The 19,647-nt window shown below is 29.8% G+C and overlaps 1 protein-coding gene across 1 annotated transcript in view; it reads right to left on the bottom strand.

Moving 5' to 3' along the window:
- Nucleotides 1–1,001: 1,001 nt before the first annotated feature.
- The window catches only part of LOC132941017 (protein tipE), a 64,170-nt gene continuing 45,524 nt past the window's right edge, over nt 1,002–19,647 (bottom strand). Inside the window, exon 2 of the mRNA XM_061008865.1 lies at nt 1,002–1,845. Within this exon, the coding sequence (XP_060864848.1) occupies nt 1,755–1,845 (91 nt within the window). The 3' untranslated portion in view covers nt 1,002–1,754. The remainder of the gene's footprint in view (nt 1,846–19,647) is intronic.

The following is a 19,647-nucleotide window of genomic DNA, read 5'->3' as shown; positions in this document are numbered from 1 at the left end:
ATTAAAATACAAAAAGTATCCTTTTACAAGATCTCTAAGGCTTTATTTTATTATACCCTACCACGTATATCGCACGTGATAGTTCCATCATCTCGTAAAAATTAAACAAAACGTAATGTATCAAATAGGTGCATATAACAGAAAAATAATTAAAAATTTGACTTAACCGAATTTGATAAAACCACGAAATGTTGACGTCTTTTAATTTGATCTATACTCGAATTGTTAAATGCTAGACATAGGTACTCACTAATTGCTATGATAAAGGTGAAATATTAATAAAATATCGTATTTTAATATATTATATTGCATATAGGAGAACATAGGGCCATAGGGGAGGTTTGCTTGAGGATGTGTAGCACACTTAGCTTTCATATAAGCTCCCATGTCTACTCGAGTAATAATTAATTTCTTACAATGAAACCGTAAATAATGGATTTTGAATTTTTATTTAAATATTTATTTTGATATATTTTGTATATATTCAGATATTAATAGATTGTAAGTCATAAATACATTTTCGTCGTCAAAACATATTATTATGTACATAATTGTTATAGGTAATTATTATTATTATTATTATTATAATTTATTCTTGGTTTATAATAAAAAATATTTTATATTCTATTAATTCAATTATATAATATATTATATATGTTTTAAATGAAATGAGCATGAAGTAATTGGAAGGTTGTGGGGTAGGGGGTGGTCACTGGTCAAGGCCTACCACGTCTGTGGAACATAAATCATTTTATCACACACTAACTTTCTTTACTATAATATGCTCCTATGATTGTAGCATTTGTGTAATAATTTTACGAAACATACTTTGGTGTACAGTGCTCGCCGCGTGGCATCATAATATTATACGTATTACTAGTTACTACAAAACGTATAATAAAATGATTGCAATGAAAATATTATGTTTATAGTGATGATGTAATAAAACAACAATAAAGTAAAACAAATCGTTTATTTATTTTTTATTATCAACGGCGTTTCTATACTTTCTTTTATTCGTTAAAATGTGCGTTATATAATATATAATAATATATATAATATATATTATTAATAATATTATTGTACAAAATATGCAAGCTCAAATGACGTATTGTTCACATGTACAATTTTATGTTATTATTATACATATTATAATATCAATAGTAATAATAATAAAAATAATAATAATAATAATAATAATAGTATTGCATTCGCATATTATAATATATCTAAATCAATACTCAATAATTCTTATTGTTTAATATTATATAATTTTACTGCGTTTCAAAAATGAAAACTTAACAACTCGTAATAATATAACTGTACACATTTTTTTTGCTAACGTACACTTTAAAACACATATTATAATAATATATTTCATAAATATGCGTGTACACGTGTACTATAATAATATGTAATATATAATAATGACTGCAGTGTCTCGATTCGAACCGAAGACTTAACTCGAGTGGTTTGTACGTGACGCGACGTATTTGACGAGCTCGTACGTGGAAGTCTGCTCGTCTCGCGGCAGAGCCACATCGCTGGATGACAATTTAGCGGTATAACAATATAACAACAATATTTCAATATTGTAATAAATAATAATAATAATAATAATAACAAGAACAATAATAAGTATATAGTGTATACAATATTATAATATCATGTCGTATTGTAATTATTATTATGTGTTGTATATTATGCAGTTTGCGCCGAATTACACGTACTCAGCAGCTCGTCTCCGAGTATTGTCATAATCCGCTCGGTTCGCCCTGCAGCGCTCTGGATGCTTCCATTATTGCTTCGTCCAGCCGTTCTACCCGGGTACTTATCGAGTGATCGCTATAACAAAAACAACAACCACAACGGATTAATGATTTTCGAATTTTTTACTATAATTAAATTTCATTACAATCAGGGTAGGATTTTGAGTCTTGGACCTGGGGGGGGGGGGGGGCTGTTATCCATCGAAGCAAGGCCCCACTTTGGAATTGTATATTATACGTAATTATTAGCCATACTAATTTATACAAAGATACAAAAATTAATGCATGAAACAGTCGTGGACGACCGAGAACCGCCGGTTTCCGACCACTGCTGCACCATGACTTATAAATATTGTACAAAGATTATATACTAATGGTATGTCTTATTTTGCTAGATGAGTGACAACGTAATGGATCAGCCGGTCAAAAGAAAACTAAAATCCAGTCACGTGTGTAAGAACTGTGTCAGCCAAACTTTCAGAATGGAACACTGCAGGTATTATTGATACAAATCAAAACCAAAATAGCGTTAATTGTATATACGTTTTGTCAACCTCGACTGTTACTTTTTAATTTGTATAATACGCCCAACGATCATAAGTCAAAAAGAAATAATTCAAATCGTTTTTTTGCCCATAATCATAAGATTCTAATTTTATTTATGACAATTCGGTAAATTTAAATTTGTTTAAACTCATTTATTTTTCGATTACCAATTAGGAAATTGGGGGTTAATAGCCCAGACCCGCTTTAAGGTCGGGATCTTATAGGCATCTGACTTGTTTGCTTAGGTGGAAATTCGCTACTGTCTAAAATAAATACTATAAACGTCCATAATCGATAAGATGCGCGCGGTGGTTACTGATTAGCTTGTTGTATTAATTTTTTATGCGTTAAACACGAGTTTCATAATATAAGGCAGGTATATCGCGACGTATCATAAATGTTTACAAATCGATTTATTTTTACTATTAAGTGATATTATATAACATTAAGACATTAAGTACCAAGGTGTTTATTTTTGTTGATTTTAATTATTGCGGTTCATACAACATTTTGTTGACGGTCCTGTCTGTCTTCATGGATACGGAGAAATCGGTTTTGGTAATTTGTAGGGACCGTAAAGTAAACACCATTAGTATTATTCGTCAAATTAATTCCCAACTACATATTATTATTATTTTCGTGAAGAAAAAATGCATTAGCCATTAATATGTATACACGTTATAAATAATGATTATTTTAACAATAATACCTAACAAATAAGTAATACGTATTATAATGAGACAATATTAACGTTTTAGGAAATATTTTTTTTTATCCAATATATCATTGGATGAGTGGTAGTGAGTATAGCGTAGTAGATCACAACTTTTGTGGACTCCCCAGTGTCAATTTACCATTGATCTAAGTAATAACTAAGAAATTAAAATTAAATTAAATACGTTTTAGGTTTGTTAAAAAAAATTAAAACCACATATTGTGAAAAAACAAGTAAACATGTAAACAAATTGACTTTTTAGTGATGTTTCTGGCTTAATTAAATGTGTATGAAAAAAATTGACTAAGAAAATTAGTGTACAGATCACCATACGCATATATGTATAATTTGGGTAAAAAAAAGGTACTAATATTCGTAAAATAAATAAATACACTTCGCGGATAATAAACGCGTGCCCACTAAATATAATGCGTTTAAACCGTAATTTTATTATACTCCTAATAGGTGTATAATATTATATTGTTCAAGACTTATTATGATACAATGTGTAAATATAATAATATAATAATAATATAATGTCATCTCCGTGTGCGAACTCGGTTCGCTGGTTTTTAGTGCTGCGACTCTTTTACTTATATTATTCTACTGCAGCTGTCCGCAAGCGTTGAACATGTTTTGACAAAAATTTATCGCGTTAATATTTCATCTCCGGAGGAATTTCGTGCAGCAGAGACGTTTTTATTTCCTCGAGTCAAATAATATATTAGTTACCCCGCGCGAATTGTATAATATATATGTGTGTAATAATATATAAATTGTTCGGTGAAACATAAATTTAAAAACGTTCCGGGGAAATGAACCTGGCACTATAAAGTTTTGTACGAAACGCTTGATTCTCAAACTCGGTTTCGTGGCGAGACAAAATGTACCAATTATAATATTATTATACGCACATATTATATAGTGTACTATTTTTAACGTTTAAGCATTTTATATTATTGTTACATCCTTACAGGTAAAATATTATGTTATAATATCACGCAAAGTTTACAACAGAAATCGTATATTATAATATTGTGTGTTTTTTTGTGAGTGAACTCCATCACAGCAAAATCTATGGCACTCGTGATTCCGAAGGTTCTAACATAGCTATAAGGGCTAGTCATATTATATTATAGTCATAGACTCATAGAAATAGATGGAACATTCGTCTCGAGGACTGGGATGCGTGGTCGTGCCAAACGGATTAAGAGAGATAGAACGAGTCTTATCATAATATATAAATTGATAAGAGTGAGAGAAATGGCACTGTTCCGAGGACAGCCAATACATAGCTTTAATAGCGCCCGATCCTCGTAATAAGCTCCTGCTCCACCATTGCACGCGTTATCATACCTAATGTTCCGATAATTTTATAATGTATTTATATTTATCTATATCTATGAAATTATTTGTATCTTGTGTAGATGAAATATTCGTTATCTATTCTCAACACTGATTATATACCCAAAGACGAGCTCCTCGAAGACAATTAAATTAAATTTTGCATTTTAATTAGAGGCTCGCTGTTGGCTTACAAAAAACGAGTATAATTCGGGCTGTGTAGGGTTGCCATTGGTTACAGAAAATAAAACACTTGCCAATTTATAATTGGATATAAGTTTAGATCTGTATTTTATACTTGGTCAAAACCGCCACAGTGAATGTGTCAAAGTTAACATTTAGTGGAGTTTAAGACAGGGTAAATACACTGGCATTATTTAATTTGTCACGGGCAATGCCATGCAGGATCAGCTATAATTAATAAATATATCTACTATATAAAATCAAAGGCCTAAACGGAAGAGGGTCATAAGGATTATGCAAATCCTACACAGTTATTTTGACCGACTTTCATACAATTTTCGTCAATATATTCACCGAAATCCGTAGTGTCTTAGCCTTTTTTTTTATATTACCTAATTTTAATACATAAATGTTGAATATTGATGATTCATGAAAAACTATTGTTTTTTTGTTGATATATTGTTTCCATATTGGTTACAGAAAATACAATTGTTATTATAATTGGGTATAATAGTTTTATATTCGGTAGACCCAATGAACGGTATTAAAAATCAGAGCAGTTTACATTTAAAGGTGTTTAATAAGGAGTAAATTCACGGGCATTATATTTGTCACAAGTAACGCAATGAAAGATCGGGTAGTAATTAATCTAAATACGCATATTATCGTAGTGCAAACGTACACTGCACAAAATACGCAAATATGATAATATAATTATGTTTACACCTACGGCGATCTTCGTTTGACTTAGGAATTTAACGTGCGAGACAGGTAATTCTCGAAATAAACAAATGATTAACGGCCGCAATCACATTATATTATATTTGTGGGGTAATTCACCAAGCATACTCACCCCCCTTATATCCATCAATCATTCAAATTCTAAGTCTTGGAATTTTCAAATACATTTAAGCACCATATTTTCAAACACTTAGATTTTCTATACTATTTAATGGGTGTCCAATACATAGTATGGCAATACAACGTTTATATTTTTCAAATGATAACCATACCCTTTTTTGCAGTTGATTGTTAAACACGAGAATTTTTTTGAATATGTCGAATTAACTAAATTGAAATTCGATCGAGAAGTTTTCGAGTTATTAAAATGTACGTATGGTACTAAGCAGTGGCATGCTCAGGAATTTTGAATAGGTGGATGGGGGGGGGGGGGGGTTTGAGTGGTATTATATGTCCAATATAATGTTGTATAAATACTTGGAAAATATAAGTATACTCAGTTAAAAGGATTAGCAGCTGTATTATTTTTTTTAAAGAGGACGTTGGCATAAAAATAAAACATAATCAGAGTACGACAATAATCAGACATTTTGTTATTGGAGCTTACGTCATCACTAAGTCATCAACAAACGACCCACTACCCACATAATACTATAATACGATGTACCTACTACATATAAAATAGTGCATAATACAAAATATACGAAATTAATTTTTACCCGAAAATATTTATGACATTATATTCTATATACAAGTATTATAAATCACAATTATACTTCGTAGTAGGAAAAATAATAACAGTTCCGAGATAAAAAAAATAAAAAAAATACGTATTTTATTCATGCGTGCGAGCAGAGTGTCTTTTTATGTATATTTACACGCAAACACACATTAAATGTATAAAAATACACACACACACAGACTAGAGTGGTAGAGATAAGAAACGCTTTTATTTATACGATGCGTTCAACGGCGATCGCATAAAAAAGAGAAAAACCATCTATTCCGTTTTTAAACTCTACGCGGAATCATCTAGTCGTATGTCTGCGCTTCGTTACAAAAATCGTCGTCGTCGTCTTCGTAACTTATCGTTTCGCGCACATTTTACGAACCATTTTCGTACCACCAAAATCGCAGAGTAATATTCGCTCGCTATATTATCCTCGAGACGCAAAACTCGCAAAATCGAATACCTACTTACAGTTTTATATGAAAATGCCAACGATTATGATTAGGAATTATATACGATCACTGCGATCGAATATTAACGTGTTTGTACTTTGTTATGCAACAATATCGGTAATCATTTTGTTAAGCTTTTATAAATATTATTTGTGAAAACTTGCTGCAAAAGTTATTATATGCATTATTAGATTTAAATAATAGTACCTAACTATACTATTATTATTAGTGGCAAGGTTGGCCGGGGGTCATTTGCTGAATATTCGAGCTTGGGTTTTTCACGAGTAAAATGGCTGAGAAATTAACATATTGTATATTATAATGGAAAACTTTTTTGTCGTTAACGAATTTCAAAAAACGATCTGCAAGATGGAATTGTACGTTTGTCATTCGGCGACGCCATGAATTTTTAAAACAATGTTTCACATTCTCGTTTAGGTTTTTTTTCTCTAATTTATGTTCATAACGCAAACAGAATATTATTATTATCTCTCTTTCGTTATACAGTATGATTTATTTAACACTGACAAATCATGATCTCCAAAAGTATTAACGTTTTTAAAAATATATTTTTTTCGCAATTTGAAGTCACGACACATATTTTGTAAAAACAAATTATATTTGAAGCTACATTTTTTTTTGGTGTTTTACCTTATTGAGTGTCAACATACATTTTTAATTTCATATTCCGAAACAGAATATTTTTCTGAGAGTTTGATACATAAAAACCGAATTTTATACAGGTACCTAGTTAAAAACGTTTAATAATAATATAAAACTAAAACGGAGGCTCCAGGCTAATAGTAGGTACCTCGCAAAATTTTAGTTAACTAATCTACCAAGCAATTTTAATATTTTAATATTTTGACTTTATCAGAAATATATTATTTCGGAATATACAATGTAAAATGCATGCTGTAATAAATTTAAACCATACAATAGAAAATGTTTTCGAACACCTTTCGAGATAATGAGAGTTTACTGTCAAAATAATCACACAGTATAGCCGTAAAGGGTATTATATAAACCTTATATGCCACGTGCGGACTGCTGATCATTTTAATATAATATACGTCGTTTTCAACGGTTAACATGTAACATATAGGTAGATGTAATATAATCCATCAATCTAAAACTACAACAATATTTCAGACCTGTTTTTCGATGCATATTTTTTTTTTCTCAACTCACGGAAAGACTATGAGTTGCGTATGATCGATCGCGGGTCTAAATTTTAGTCATTAAACGTAAACCATACGATAGCTTATTTATATAATATTTTATTTCTAGTGATCCGTAATTAATACGCAGGCCATTGGGATTTATTTAATTTTAAAATTGTATTTGTAATAATAATAATTACGAGTTAGTTAATAGTAATAGATAAATAGAATAGAGATTAAATTTAAAAAATGACAATTCTTGCTATAGACTTTTGTTGTTCGCATTTTACAGGAGAGAAAAAAAATAAAATAAAAGTTAATTAATTTAAAGTTGGATTTCGGTTTTATTGTGGAGATAGCTGTTCTGGGTAGTCTACTGTAGTTTTGTGGGTGCAGCTTGAAAGAGAAGATTAGCTAATTATGTCATTTTCATTTTGATTTTACTACTATACAAAACGAAGGGTGAACCATTTCTATATTTCGATTAGTTTTAACTTTTGGTAAATATAATACTATTATATATATAATACTTTTGAGTCCACTTGATTATGCAAATATCATGAAAATGTGTTTATTTGTTTTGGGAATTTTCTTCTATGTATTTAAACAATATTAATATTATTATTAATAATAATAATAATAATGATAATAGTAATAATATAATTTATTGCAATTTGCAACGAACAAGAAATACAATGTAGAGAAACATATTTAATAAACTAGTCGGAAGCTCGTCCAATAAACATATGCTTGAATACGAATGTACCGAGTTCATATTAAAATTGAACTAAAAATAAAATTAAAATAAAGTTTATGAAACTTAATAATTCAACATCATAAAGTAGAAAAAAAAAGGAAAATTAATAATATATTAATAACATAATTCATATTAAATACAGGAGAAAATATTATTAACACATTTTTTATATAGTTGTTTAAACTTTAAATTATCAAAAGTGGCTAAATTAACATTATATATCTACGTAATAAAAACACTACTCTCATTATTGGAGAAAAGATTTTCCAGAGTACGATGCCTAATATTATATTGAAGTTGTTAAATACCGCCAATCGAATTAATGTGGACTATTAATTGGTTTATTTTGGGAAATGTTGCGTTGGCTGCAGTCGTTGCGGTGAAGCTTTTTTGCTTTGACGGTGTCTTTTTGGGTGGCTGTAATCACTAAGGGTATGAAATTCTTGTTTATAAAAGATGCAAGATTTTAAGCATGTATAGTACTACTGGTTTTGAGAGTTTGAGTAGATTGTTAGTTACTAACAGTTTTTCAGAGAGAAATATTTTATACGTTGAAGTATCGTTATGCGTATATTTAAATTTTAAACGCGGCTAATATTGACTTTGTCTCATAACAACTAACTGTTATTTTATCGATTAATTTAATTTAAATTTTCATTTACTATATATTAGTCATAATATTACTGGATAATCTTTTATGATTCGTAGTTCATACTGTTTAACTTCTATTTGAAGTTAAAATACGAGTGCGATAAATACACTCTTGTTTGGCTCGGCCAGGCGTCAAACACATTTATTTTTATCCACATAACAGCATTATGTACGCCAACTGCTGTTTATTATCAACTAATATTATTATTCTCTTCCAAAATAAAAATTACTTCATAACGTTTCTTCTAGATATCCGGTTTATTTATAATCGAAACTTTAATTTGTAATATTTAATTCGAATAATTATCTTATATCTTCGTCTATTAATTGATGAATATAATTTAAGTGTTTGAGTATTAATTTATTCTAATGAAGTGTTTAAGTTTTTTTTCATTGTTTAAATAAGAAACCGGCAGAGGATACATTTAATATGACCTCCTGTCTGGCTGTTTGTAAAGCCGTTTTATTGATAATAGCGTTTTAGTTTCCGAACCTTTGCAATTCGCACATAATACTGAAGTATAGAAATATCGGCGCTCGTTAGGTATATACTATTATAATTTATAATATGATATAATAAATTGTATACTATTTATTTCGTTGGATTCTAAGTTCAAAAACTAATCGTACGGAAAGAAATATTTTCTTTTGACTCATTCAATATACAGCTGGATAATTGAATGCGCGTACCACCATAATATTTTCAAGCTACAGTTATTGCGATTTCCGAAGACAAATTCAACCATCGTTTGTATCTCGTGGAGCGAAACGTAAGTGATGACCAAATATTGATCATATTATTAAACCGCCAATATACAAAATATATAACCTAACAATATATTAATATTATGTATTTTCTCACTTTTGAAGTGTAAAAGTAAATTTTTAAATTATTATAAGCTTATGGCTGGTTTCTACAAGTTTTATCAGTTTAAGGTTAGGCGCAATCGATAGGTGGAGTAGACCATTTTAAAAAGTAATAAAACAGGGTGTTTCGGTGGATACGATGTATCCTCGTAAGCGCAATTAAATAGTTATTGACATGAAAAGTGATAAATACTGCAAGCTGCCGGGGACAACCCACATGATTTAGTGACTAAGAAAAAAAGACAGCAGAGAACGTAACAATCTCGTGTCACAAAATACGATTTTTTCACAAAAATCAATTATGTCAATATACAATTTTTTCCCTTTCAATAACACCAAAAACTATCTAACGAGAAAACGAAAAAACTATTCTAACAGATCTCCGGATGCCTTTTATATATAATAATAATGAAAAATATTCGAGGTGCTATTTTAACGGCGTATAAGAATAGAGTCGATCACGCTTAAGAGGACGTGATACACGCATAGTGTTGTCTCCGTCTTACAAGTGCGTAACATAGCACATTTTACGCTAAGCAGAACAAGTGTAGCTGCGTTAGTTTAAAAATTAGAGTGAACCTCTTATAAAATCTAAAGGTAAAATTATTATCTATGCAATATCATGGGATTTTTTATTATATTTTAATTTTGAAACGAGTTATTAGTATTTTAATTTCAAAACGAATAATTATAGTATTTTAAGATGTACAAACAATTTACCATTTTAAAATACTCATAATTCGCTTTAAAATCAAAATATATAAAAAGCCTACGAGGTTGCCTAGATAATTATCTTATCTTTTAATTTTATAAGAGATCAATTCTCTAAAGTTTTTAAACTAACGGAGCTACATGTGTTCTGTTGTGCGTTAAATTTGCTAAGTTACGCACATATAAGACGGAGGCAACGCGCATGCGCGGGTATCACGTCCTCTTGGTGAATCGCATAGTGTTTAACACGCATGGTCGACTGTACAATATTTAACCTACAATATTTGTAGGGCTCAGAATAATTTTTACAAAAATGTAATATTGTTTATTGCGTATTTCATGATAATATATTACATTTAAATAAACAATAATGTTAGGTCCCCGCATGCACCCCATCGCCTACTGATTCTATATTTACATTTCAACTTATTTTTCTTTCGTGTAAACAGGGTTTTCAGTAAATCGGCGGCGTCACGTGCAGTTTGTATTTAATATTTATTTTATTTTATTATTAATTTAAACTGCGAGGTTATATTATACGTCTTATTAGCCAGCTTTACAATACCGTAATTATTAGCATATTATTAAATGTTTACAACTTTTATTTCATTAAATTAGGTGTCCGTGTCGGCTTCAGTAATGAATCTCATTTCATTCTCTGGTCGTATCTGCAGCTGTCGGTGCTATAGGTAGTATTTCCTGTAAGGTTTCCAGAAACTGAATTTTGTGACGTATTATAATGGTGTTTGACAGCATTTTAATAAAATTTATTTTACAGTAATAATATAAGCAGTTTTATAAGTCAGACACGTGGGTTCGTCTCTCTTGGCCTTTGGTACACGCGTGTGAGTCCCATACGAAGTCGGCTGATCATTAAACGACTTTTATTTTATTTTGATTTCTAATGGTGTTAGCCACAGTATAATAATTGAGTTTCTCGTTGAATTCATCTAAACTTACTTTATCGTTGATACCTATTAATCCTCTCGCAGTGACTTTGCTATTCAACTGATAGGTGTACTTATTTATAATTCATCCAAATGTATTGAATTGCACGTTTCTAAATCGTCAATTTTAGTTGCCTCCTTGATCAATACCGACATTTCCATCGGCCTCGTTAGGCTCGTTTACTATTGCGCCTACGTTGTGTCTGCATAGGTAATATACCGTTTTCCCCTTAAAAGTAGCTTTTCCTACCCAGACTTCTAAAGTTTAGAACGAATCAAATTTACCACGTCGCTGCCATGCAATTTAAAAACACCTTACACGCTTAGTAACGGATTCGTCAGGGAAAACGAACGAACGCGTTTGATGAATTTTATATGGTCACTAAAAGCTCGCATTGCCAACCTGATACGTTTCCGCGCGATCCGATGCGGTCCGATCGTAAATAATTCTATGTATTATGTACTCGACCAGGTCGGATTGAAACGATACTAAACAATCTCCATTATTTCATTAAACATTCATCCCCGTGCTCTTATAAATATTGGATTGGCCTCGAAAATTTCTGTCGGTTAAATAATTTAAGAACGTTTTCTAAGGGAGGGGGGCGACGACACACTGCAGTCGACGGCGTCACATACACAGGCTGATTCTATTAACCACTCATTAGTTCAAAAAAAATAAGGCAACTTTCTTGATAATGTACGTATAGTAATTTTTTCTTACATCATTTTAATTTATAACAAACCGTTATTTAAAAAAAGTAATATTTTTAAAATTTATATAGTTTGGTATTTTTAAAATTTTTTTAACGAATATTTTTATAATTTCATGTTTCAAGACAGAATATTTGTTGATAATTTTTTCATATAAAAATTGAATATTACTACGATTATTCAATCCATTTTAAGTATTTGAAGTCCCGGTGAGTGGTGTGGAGTGGAGATACACCACAAAAAGTTTGTTTGTTACTATTTCGTTCATACTATTTTGTATATATTATATAGTTTTATTAATATCTTAAGAGGACGCCATATCCGGATGTGTTGTCTCCGTCTCACAATCTCAAGTTCTAAATTGTAATTTAAAAAAAATAAATAAAAATGTATTTTCTTTCTTAAAATGTCGTTTTGTACAATGTATTCAGATTTTGTAACAAATTAATATTTTCAAAAAAATTAATACTTTTCGAGATATTGAGTGTTCACAGTTAAAATAATTAGCCATTTTTAATATTAATATAGTTCCGACTCGACCGCATAATGGTATAATGGTTGACGACTATAAAACTATACTATGTATAATATAATAGAGCAAAAAATTAATAACGAGAAAGAAAAATATATAATATTATACACGCTTGTATGTTTATAAACTTATAATAAACGTGGGACACGCGAATACGACGCACTATTATAATGGTCTACTATAATATTATTATTTATTATACGCACACCAAAAAAAGAGAAAAAAACGACGTGTCCTGGAAGTTTATCTATTTCCACGTCGTGAAAATAACGTGCCACATATATAATAATGACTTTGCGGGTGACAGACATAATAATATAATAATATATGCTCATTACCGTATACATACCTAATGCGCGGTTATATAATATGTTATAAACTTATAAACATGCTGCGTTGAATTATAAAGATGTTAAGGTATATTATTATAGATCCATACGAATTACAATATGTTATCGTCGAAAAGTCGTTCAAATTAGAAAACACAAGATAACAATTATTTAAAATAACGTTATTGGCACTTATACTTTGGAAATGTATTTATATTTATATTTTATTTACATAATATAAATTCAAACGTATATTATAAAAGCACGTATTCTCATTTTCTTATGCAGGTTATAACGCATACACAATCGTACAGGATTGTTTGAAGGTCACATTCCCCTACAGCACCACCAACCCTCGATTACAAGATTACAACGTGACCTTGGCCACGACTTCTGCCCATTTCTTTTGTTTTGTTTTCAATTAAAGTTTTATCGACAAATAAAATATAATTTTATTGAATTGCATTTCCATACCTACCACGATAGTATTACCTATAGTATGTTTTCGGTCGTATTAGATAATAATAGTATTTAGATTTTATTACGAGCGAACGCGAAGTTGAATCAAGGTAACGATTAAGTAGAAAAAAAATTCACGGTCTCCGTCGTTCGGCTACAATTTCTTTTGCTTTTTAATAAGGTCTCCGTAGTAGAACTTTATCAAAGTTTAGTGTGTCGTGTAATCTGATTACACACCATAAACCTCGTGTACGGGCGTGATGTAGAAGTGTAGATTAGACGCGTATAGTGTCTGTCGCTTTACCGACTATATTATTATATTATGCCCAGCGACGTATTAAAACTTTTTTCCTTTTTATTTTTAATTTCGTTGTGCAAACAGGTCACAGGAAGCCGTTCGCTAATCTCCCCCACGAGCGTAAAATCGCATTCGAACGTTAGATTCCGCGGCCGTTTCTTTCGCGTCTCGCCGTCGTGTAAATTGCGACTGTAATATTATTATAGTAATAATTTTTCCTCCCGAATCTGTTTTCATTTCACGCCACGGTAATCGCACGCAGCAGCCTCTAACCGACCCATTTACTGCTCACAAGTAAATATTAATTATCGTGCCGTGACTTTTGATCCTATGATTTTTAATTTTAACCTACGAGGAAAAATAATAATTGGTTCCCCTAACCATTTAAAATGGTTTCTTTGGCCATATTTTCAGGTTAACACAATATATTTGAATATAGTTACAAGAACTAAATATATTTAGTTGATTACGAACAGTTGATTTAAACATATTATTGTATGCGTGTTATTCCAGCTACTGATATACAGTCGATTCAATTAATAATAATAAGTTGATACGACTTCTATAAAATAATAGTGCAATTAATTATAATAAAGAATTGGAATTATTACTATTAATGAATAAAAAAAAAAAATAACTGAAAAATAAAAATATATAAGTTCAGACAGTAATCTCTTCAACGGGAATGCAGTTGGGGAAGTTTTTCACAAAATATGGTATTGGAAATCCCTTGTCGAAATCGGTTAGCAATTCGTAATACATTAATACATTAATATGGAATGGCACCGATGGACATATTAGTATGGTCTGTCATCCCTTATTTTTTTCATTTGCGTACCGGAACACGATAAAAATTATTAATATATCATAAATGTGATTACTGCACCCAATAATACCAACTGAAATAATTTACCATCTGCACTAAATTAACGGTTTTTAGCTTTAGTCTAGACAGTTTAGTATTAAAGATAACATTGTATTTTTGACATAAAATATATTATATTATAACTACAGTCATATCAGTTGAGTAGCCTCACTTCACTCCAAACAATAAATTATATTTTCTCTTCGCATTAAATCATTCTCTTAGAGACAGTTATTATTATTATTTAAAAATGAAAAAGAGGTACAAAATGTAGTCCCGAACCGAATTACGATTGTTATTTGTTTAAATAAGTAGTTTCTAAAGGTCTTGCACAAATATTATAACATTATAAATTTCCATTGTTAATTTATCGAAACTTGACGGTAATTCTTATTTTTTGGAAGAGCAAAAAAATAAACTACCGAGTATCTGAGTACGTTCGTTAGAATTTGTTGTTATCTTAAAAAAATCATAAAACCTTCGCTGTAATAAAATGAAAACGCTGATAATAGGTATTTAGAGACGTTTTTATTTTACATTATTTTAACGACGTTGTTTTTAAGACACAAATTTATAAAAAAAAAAATATTTTATATTATTTTATCGCTGTATGTCTTATTTATATTCTTAGAACTTAAACTTGTATAACGTATTTTATATTATATTTAAAATATAATTTAGTTGTTCCTTGAACAGATAACATGTATGATAGCTAATAGGTATATAGGTACAAACAAGTATGCATTATGCATATTGTGTTTTAGAGTTCAAGTTTCTAACCATAATATTATTATAATTTATGTTTGATTTTAAAATAAGATATATGGTTCAAAAAAACTTCATTAACAAGTTACGTGCTGCATTAATTCAGTCAAAACGATTAAAAAACCAATTTTCAGGATTTTTGAAGTTTTACTATTTAGCAAATTAATTTGCGTTGTGCGATTTCACATTAACATTATTAATTATAATTGTTTTTTCTCAACTATTATTTGTTAAAAAAAGAAAATAACTCCCAACCACTGAACACCGTTCAAAAGCGGAGGAGAAAAACGGTAAGGCAAAATAAATCGTTAAAATATAATATTATCTTGTTTATGGTCATTCGATATTGGTATTTAAGTGTATATGTATTATTATATATAGCGTGGCTTGGTCATAAACTGAACATTTTTATACTATACTTTGAATGTATCTATATTAGGTACTATAATAATAAAAATAACACAATGGCATATAGCTACCGAGTGGTCAGCTTTTCGCCAATTTTTCCGTCGAGACGACAGTAATCATAGTTTAATGTCATATATATTATTAACTTAGTCGTGTGTCTAACTTTGATGTATTATAGCGATCGCTTTAGCAGAAGTCTTGAACTGAAAATCACATTCAAGTCGTGTTACACACTATAAAATGAGGACAATAAGTTAATGAAAACAAAATAACACGATTTAGTCAACGTTCGAAATGTCAAGTATTGGTTACCTATGTTACCAAATAATAAATTTATCATAATATTATTAAGAAGTTAAAAAGTTAATATACAGCTAAAAATATTAATTTAATTCGGTTAAAAAAAGTTTTTATATATGAGGTATTTTTTTTTTTAATTTTCAGCCTGATTGTCTCTTGACAACATTTGTCTATTATAATGTAATAATATTATTAATATAATAATATTATATTTAATATTATTAATAATATTAAAAATTAAAAGGAATCCACTCGCAAAGGTATACAGTTTGCACGTTAAAATAAAACTTGGGGTTGTATTATAGTTGTATTACAGTATAAGAAGTTTAAGAAAAAATTATCAACGTATGCCTGCGAAATAGTTTGCAGGTCTGTTCAAAAACTTCGTTGTGGAAGAATCTAGTACGATCATGTATATATGTGGTTTTTCCACGTTATATGCTCGAACAATATTATATATACTATTATGGTTGTAGTTTTGAATTTTGAGCAGTAATGTACTTAAATTTAATCCATGCACAAATGTATACAGTTTCCAAGTTAAAATGAAGCTCGAGGTTAGGTACCTGTATAATAGTTGTAGTGATATGTTTTCCGAAAAGCTTCATTACGAAAGAATCTGGTGTGTAATTTTTTTTTAATATTTTATAGCGGGTTGTTAAACAATATGATTTAATGAGACAACGGTATAGAAGTTTTGAGTTTTGGTGCTGAAAATTGCTTGATTAATAAGTTAGAGTACTCGGTATAAGTTTTACGAGGTTCTTAATTTTACAGCCGAAAAGTTTATAACTTAACGTACCTGCAGCTATTAAAACGTCATCATTTTCCGGTTGTATTATTATAATAATACTATAATAATTTAAGCTAGCTATCTAGGTATATAATATAACGAGTAGGTAGTTGGGTACTATACGTGTTCAAAAATAATTTTATTTGGATGAAAAGTGCTTTAGAGAAATACTTAAGACGGTCGATTTTATTAATTCGTAATTTCTTTTTCACTCGAACACGAAGGAATGCAATGATGACATTAAAAAAACAATTAGAAATGGCTGAAATATCGTTTAAAAAAATCGCACTAATCCGGACTATATAGTTCGATAACCAGCATTGTTTGCAGCGTATTTAACTATACTATAAATTATATTGTATAGCATAATATTGTGATTATTTATTATAATGCTTTCGATTTGAGCTTTTTCGTTAATTAATCTGGTCGTATTGTTCGGTTGGATAATATAATAAAACTGCAGTTGGCAGGCCTTGGCTAGAGGCAGGGAGTCCCTCTGGGGACTTGGCTGTCCCGATCATAAAATTTTCCCCTCAAAACTCACACTGCACTTATTATGACTATATATTATAATAATAAGATGGGAGCACTTGTGATATTATGTTTATTATTTTTCATAAACTACGCGAATGGAAAATTATGTATTTTCAAGCCGGTTAATTATTATTTTTTTAACATAGGGTTTGTTTTATTAATGTATAAAGGTTAATAATGAAAACAGACTCGGGGCTTCAGTCGTCCCTCGCAAATAATAAGTTTAACCAAGTTCCGCTATTGCAGCGGAGAGCGAGTTGTTTATAGTATATAACGTGCAGCACGATTTTTGAACAAATATATTATATAACTACCATAACCGCGGTATATAATATATATCATTGAAAATACAGTTTTCGTCGTCTGCTCCCAAACAGCAGCAGCAACAGCAGCAGCAGCAGCTTGGGGTATGTTTTTTTTTCTTCAGAGAACCGAAAGCGTATAATGTTTTTACTGCGGCCTTATATAAATTTATGCACTCCGGACGCGGCCGTCACGGCTTCAGATGTTATATATTATATTATTTTCCGTTTAAATCGTATTATTATTCCGTTTCGCGTCCGGCCTTACAGTATAGTATGCGTTATTGTCTGAAAATATCGCGTTCGGGCGGCGACTTTTGAGTTTTAATTTCGCGACCGATCGTGTGCAGCGTTTGTTGTTCGGCGCATTTCGCGTGTTCCCGCCGCGAAATTGTCGGCCAACCGTAATAATAATAACTACACGACTACCTATATATAACAAAGGTAGATAATACGCAATAGTTGGCAGTTTGAATATACAAGGTGTAATAGAACGACTTGACAAATGAAATAACTTTTGTTATTCTAATCAATATTGACATCATTTTTTATTTATTTTTTCGGCGAGGCACTGAAAATAAAAACATACATTTACAAATTTTCATTTTATTATAGGTACATTTGTTTTTGGTACATTTCAAAATAGCCAATTGGTAAATGTAATTTTTAGAAAAATTTTGTTGCTTAAAACTTTTATGTAACATAAGTACCTAGTTGGCTAGTATGTTTTTTAAATATTAATTTTTTTTTTTTGAGTAAATTAATTTGATACGTAATAATTATTTTTTCGAAATATTCTTTTTGAGAATTCTCAGTTACAAGTAAATCAAATTATTTATTATCCATGAAGATATATATTGTAATATTACAATTTTCATAATTTTTGTCATACGACTTACTTTACTATAGTATCAATATTAATTTTTTTATCTTTTAGGTATTTCTAATACACCTTGTATCACAGAGTGATTCATTAATCACAAATCCCGGACAATATCTCTATTAATAAACATAATACAGGACAGTATAGACCCACTACTATTTTACATTTTAGATTATGAGTGGAACGATGAATGTATTGATTTTACAATGATGTGTGTTTTTTTTTAATTTTGTGTCTGTGTACACGATAAGTAGTTGAAATAATGATTGGATTTTCAATTTCAGTATCTTGTTTGATAGGAAAGTGAATATCGTTGATGCTTTGAGGAGGTCAAAATTTAAAATTTCCAATAGTTTTCAAAAGCGCCGGGGAAAACCACAAACAAATTAAGGAAAAACGGGAATTTTTACGCAAAATCGGTTTTCCACAAAATCGATTTTGGTTTTTGGTGTAACTCTAAAACAAATTAACGTATACACATGACATTTTCACTGGTCATTTATATTAGCATTTTCTATACACGATAAAATTTCCAAAATATTTCGATTTGTTTTGAACTATTTAGGAACATTTTCAGTTTCCAATTTTATTAGTCTTTTTTTTCTAAGGATGCCAATAAATAATTATTTGTTGGGTAAAAAAGTTTTAAAATTTAATACAAGGCTCCTACTATATTGTTACAATGACATTTGAAAAATATTAGTAATATTTAAATATTAAAAATCCTTAGTCACAGTTTTTTTTTATAAGCATTTAAAGTTCGAAAATTGACAAAATATGGAAAAATCACGAAAATTACCAAATTATTTTGAGTTAAGAATTCATAAAAATTTTTCTTTTTAAATCTAAGATTTTAAAATGTAATACAAGATTCCTTATAAGATTATCT

This window comes from Metopolophium dirhodum, chromosome 3 (assembly GCF_019925205.1).
Source record: "Metopolophium dirhodum isolate CAU chromosome 3, ASM1992520v1, whole genome shotgun sequence".
In the NCBI taxonomy this organism is placed as follows: Eukaryota; Metazoa; Arthropoda; class Insecta; order Hemiptera; family Aphididae; genus Metopolophium; species Metopolophium dirhodum.
This window is presented reverse-complemented; position numbering and strand designations above follow the sequence as displayed.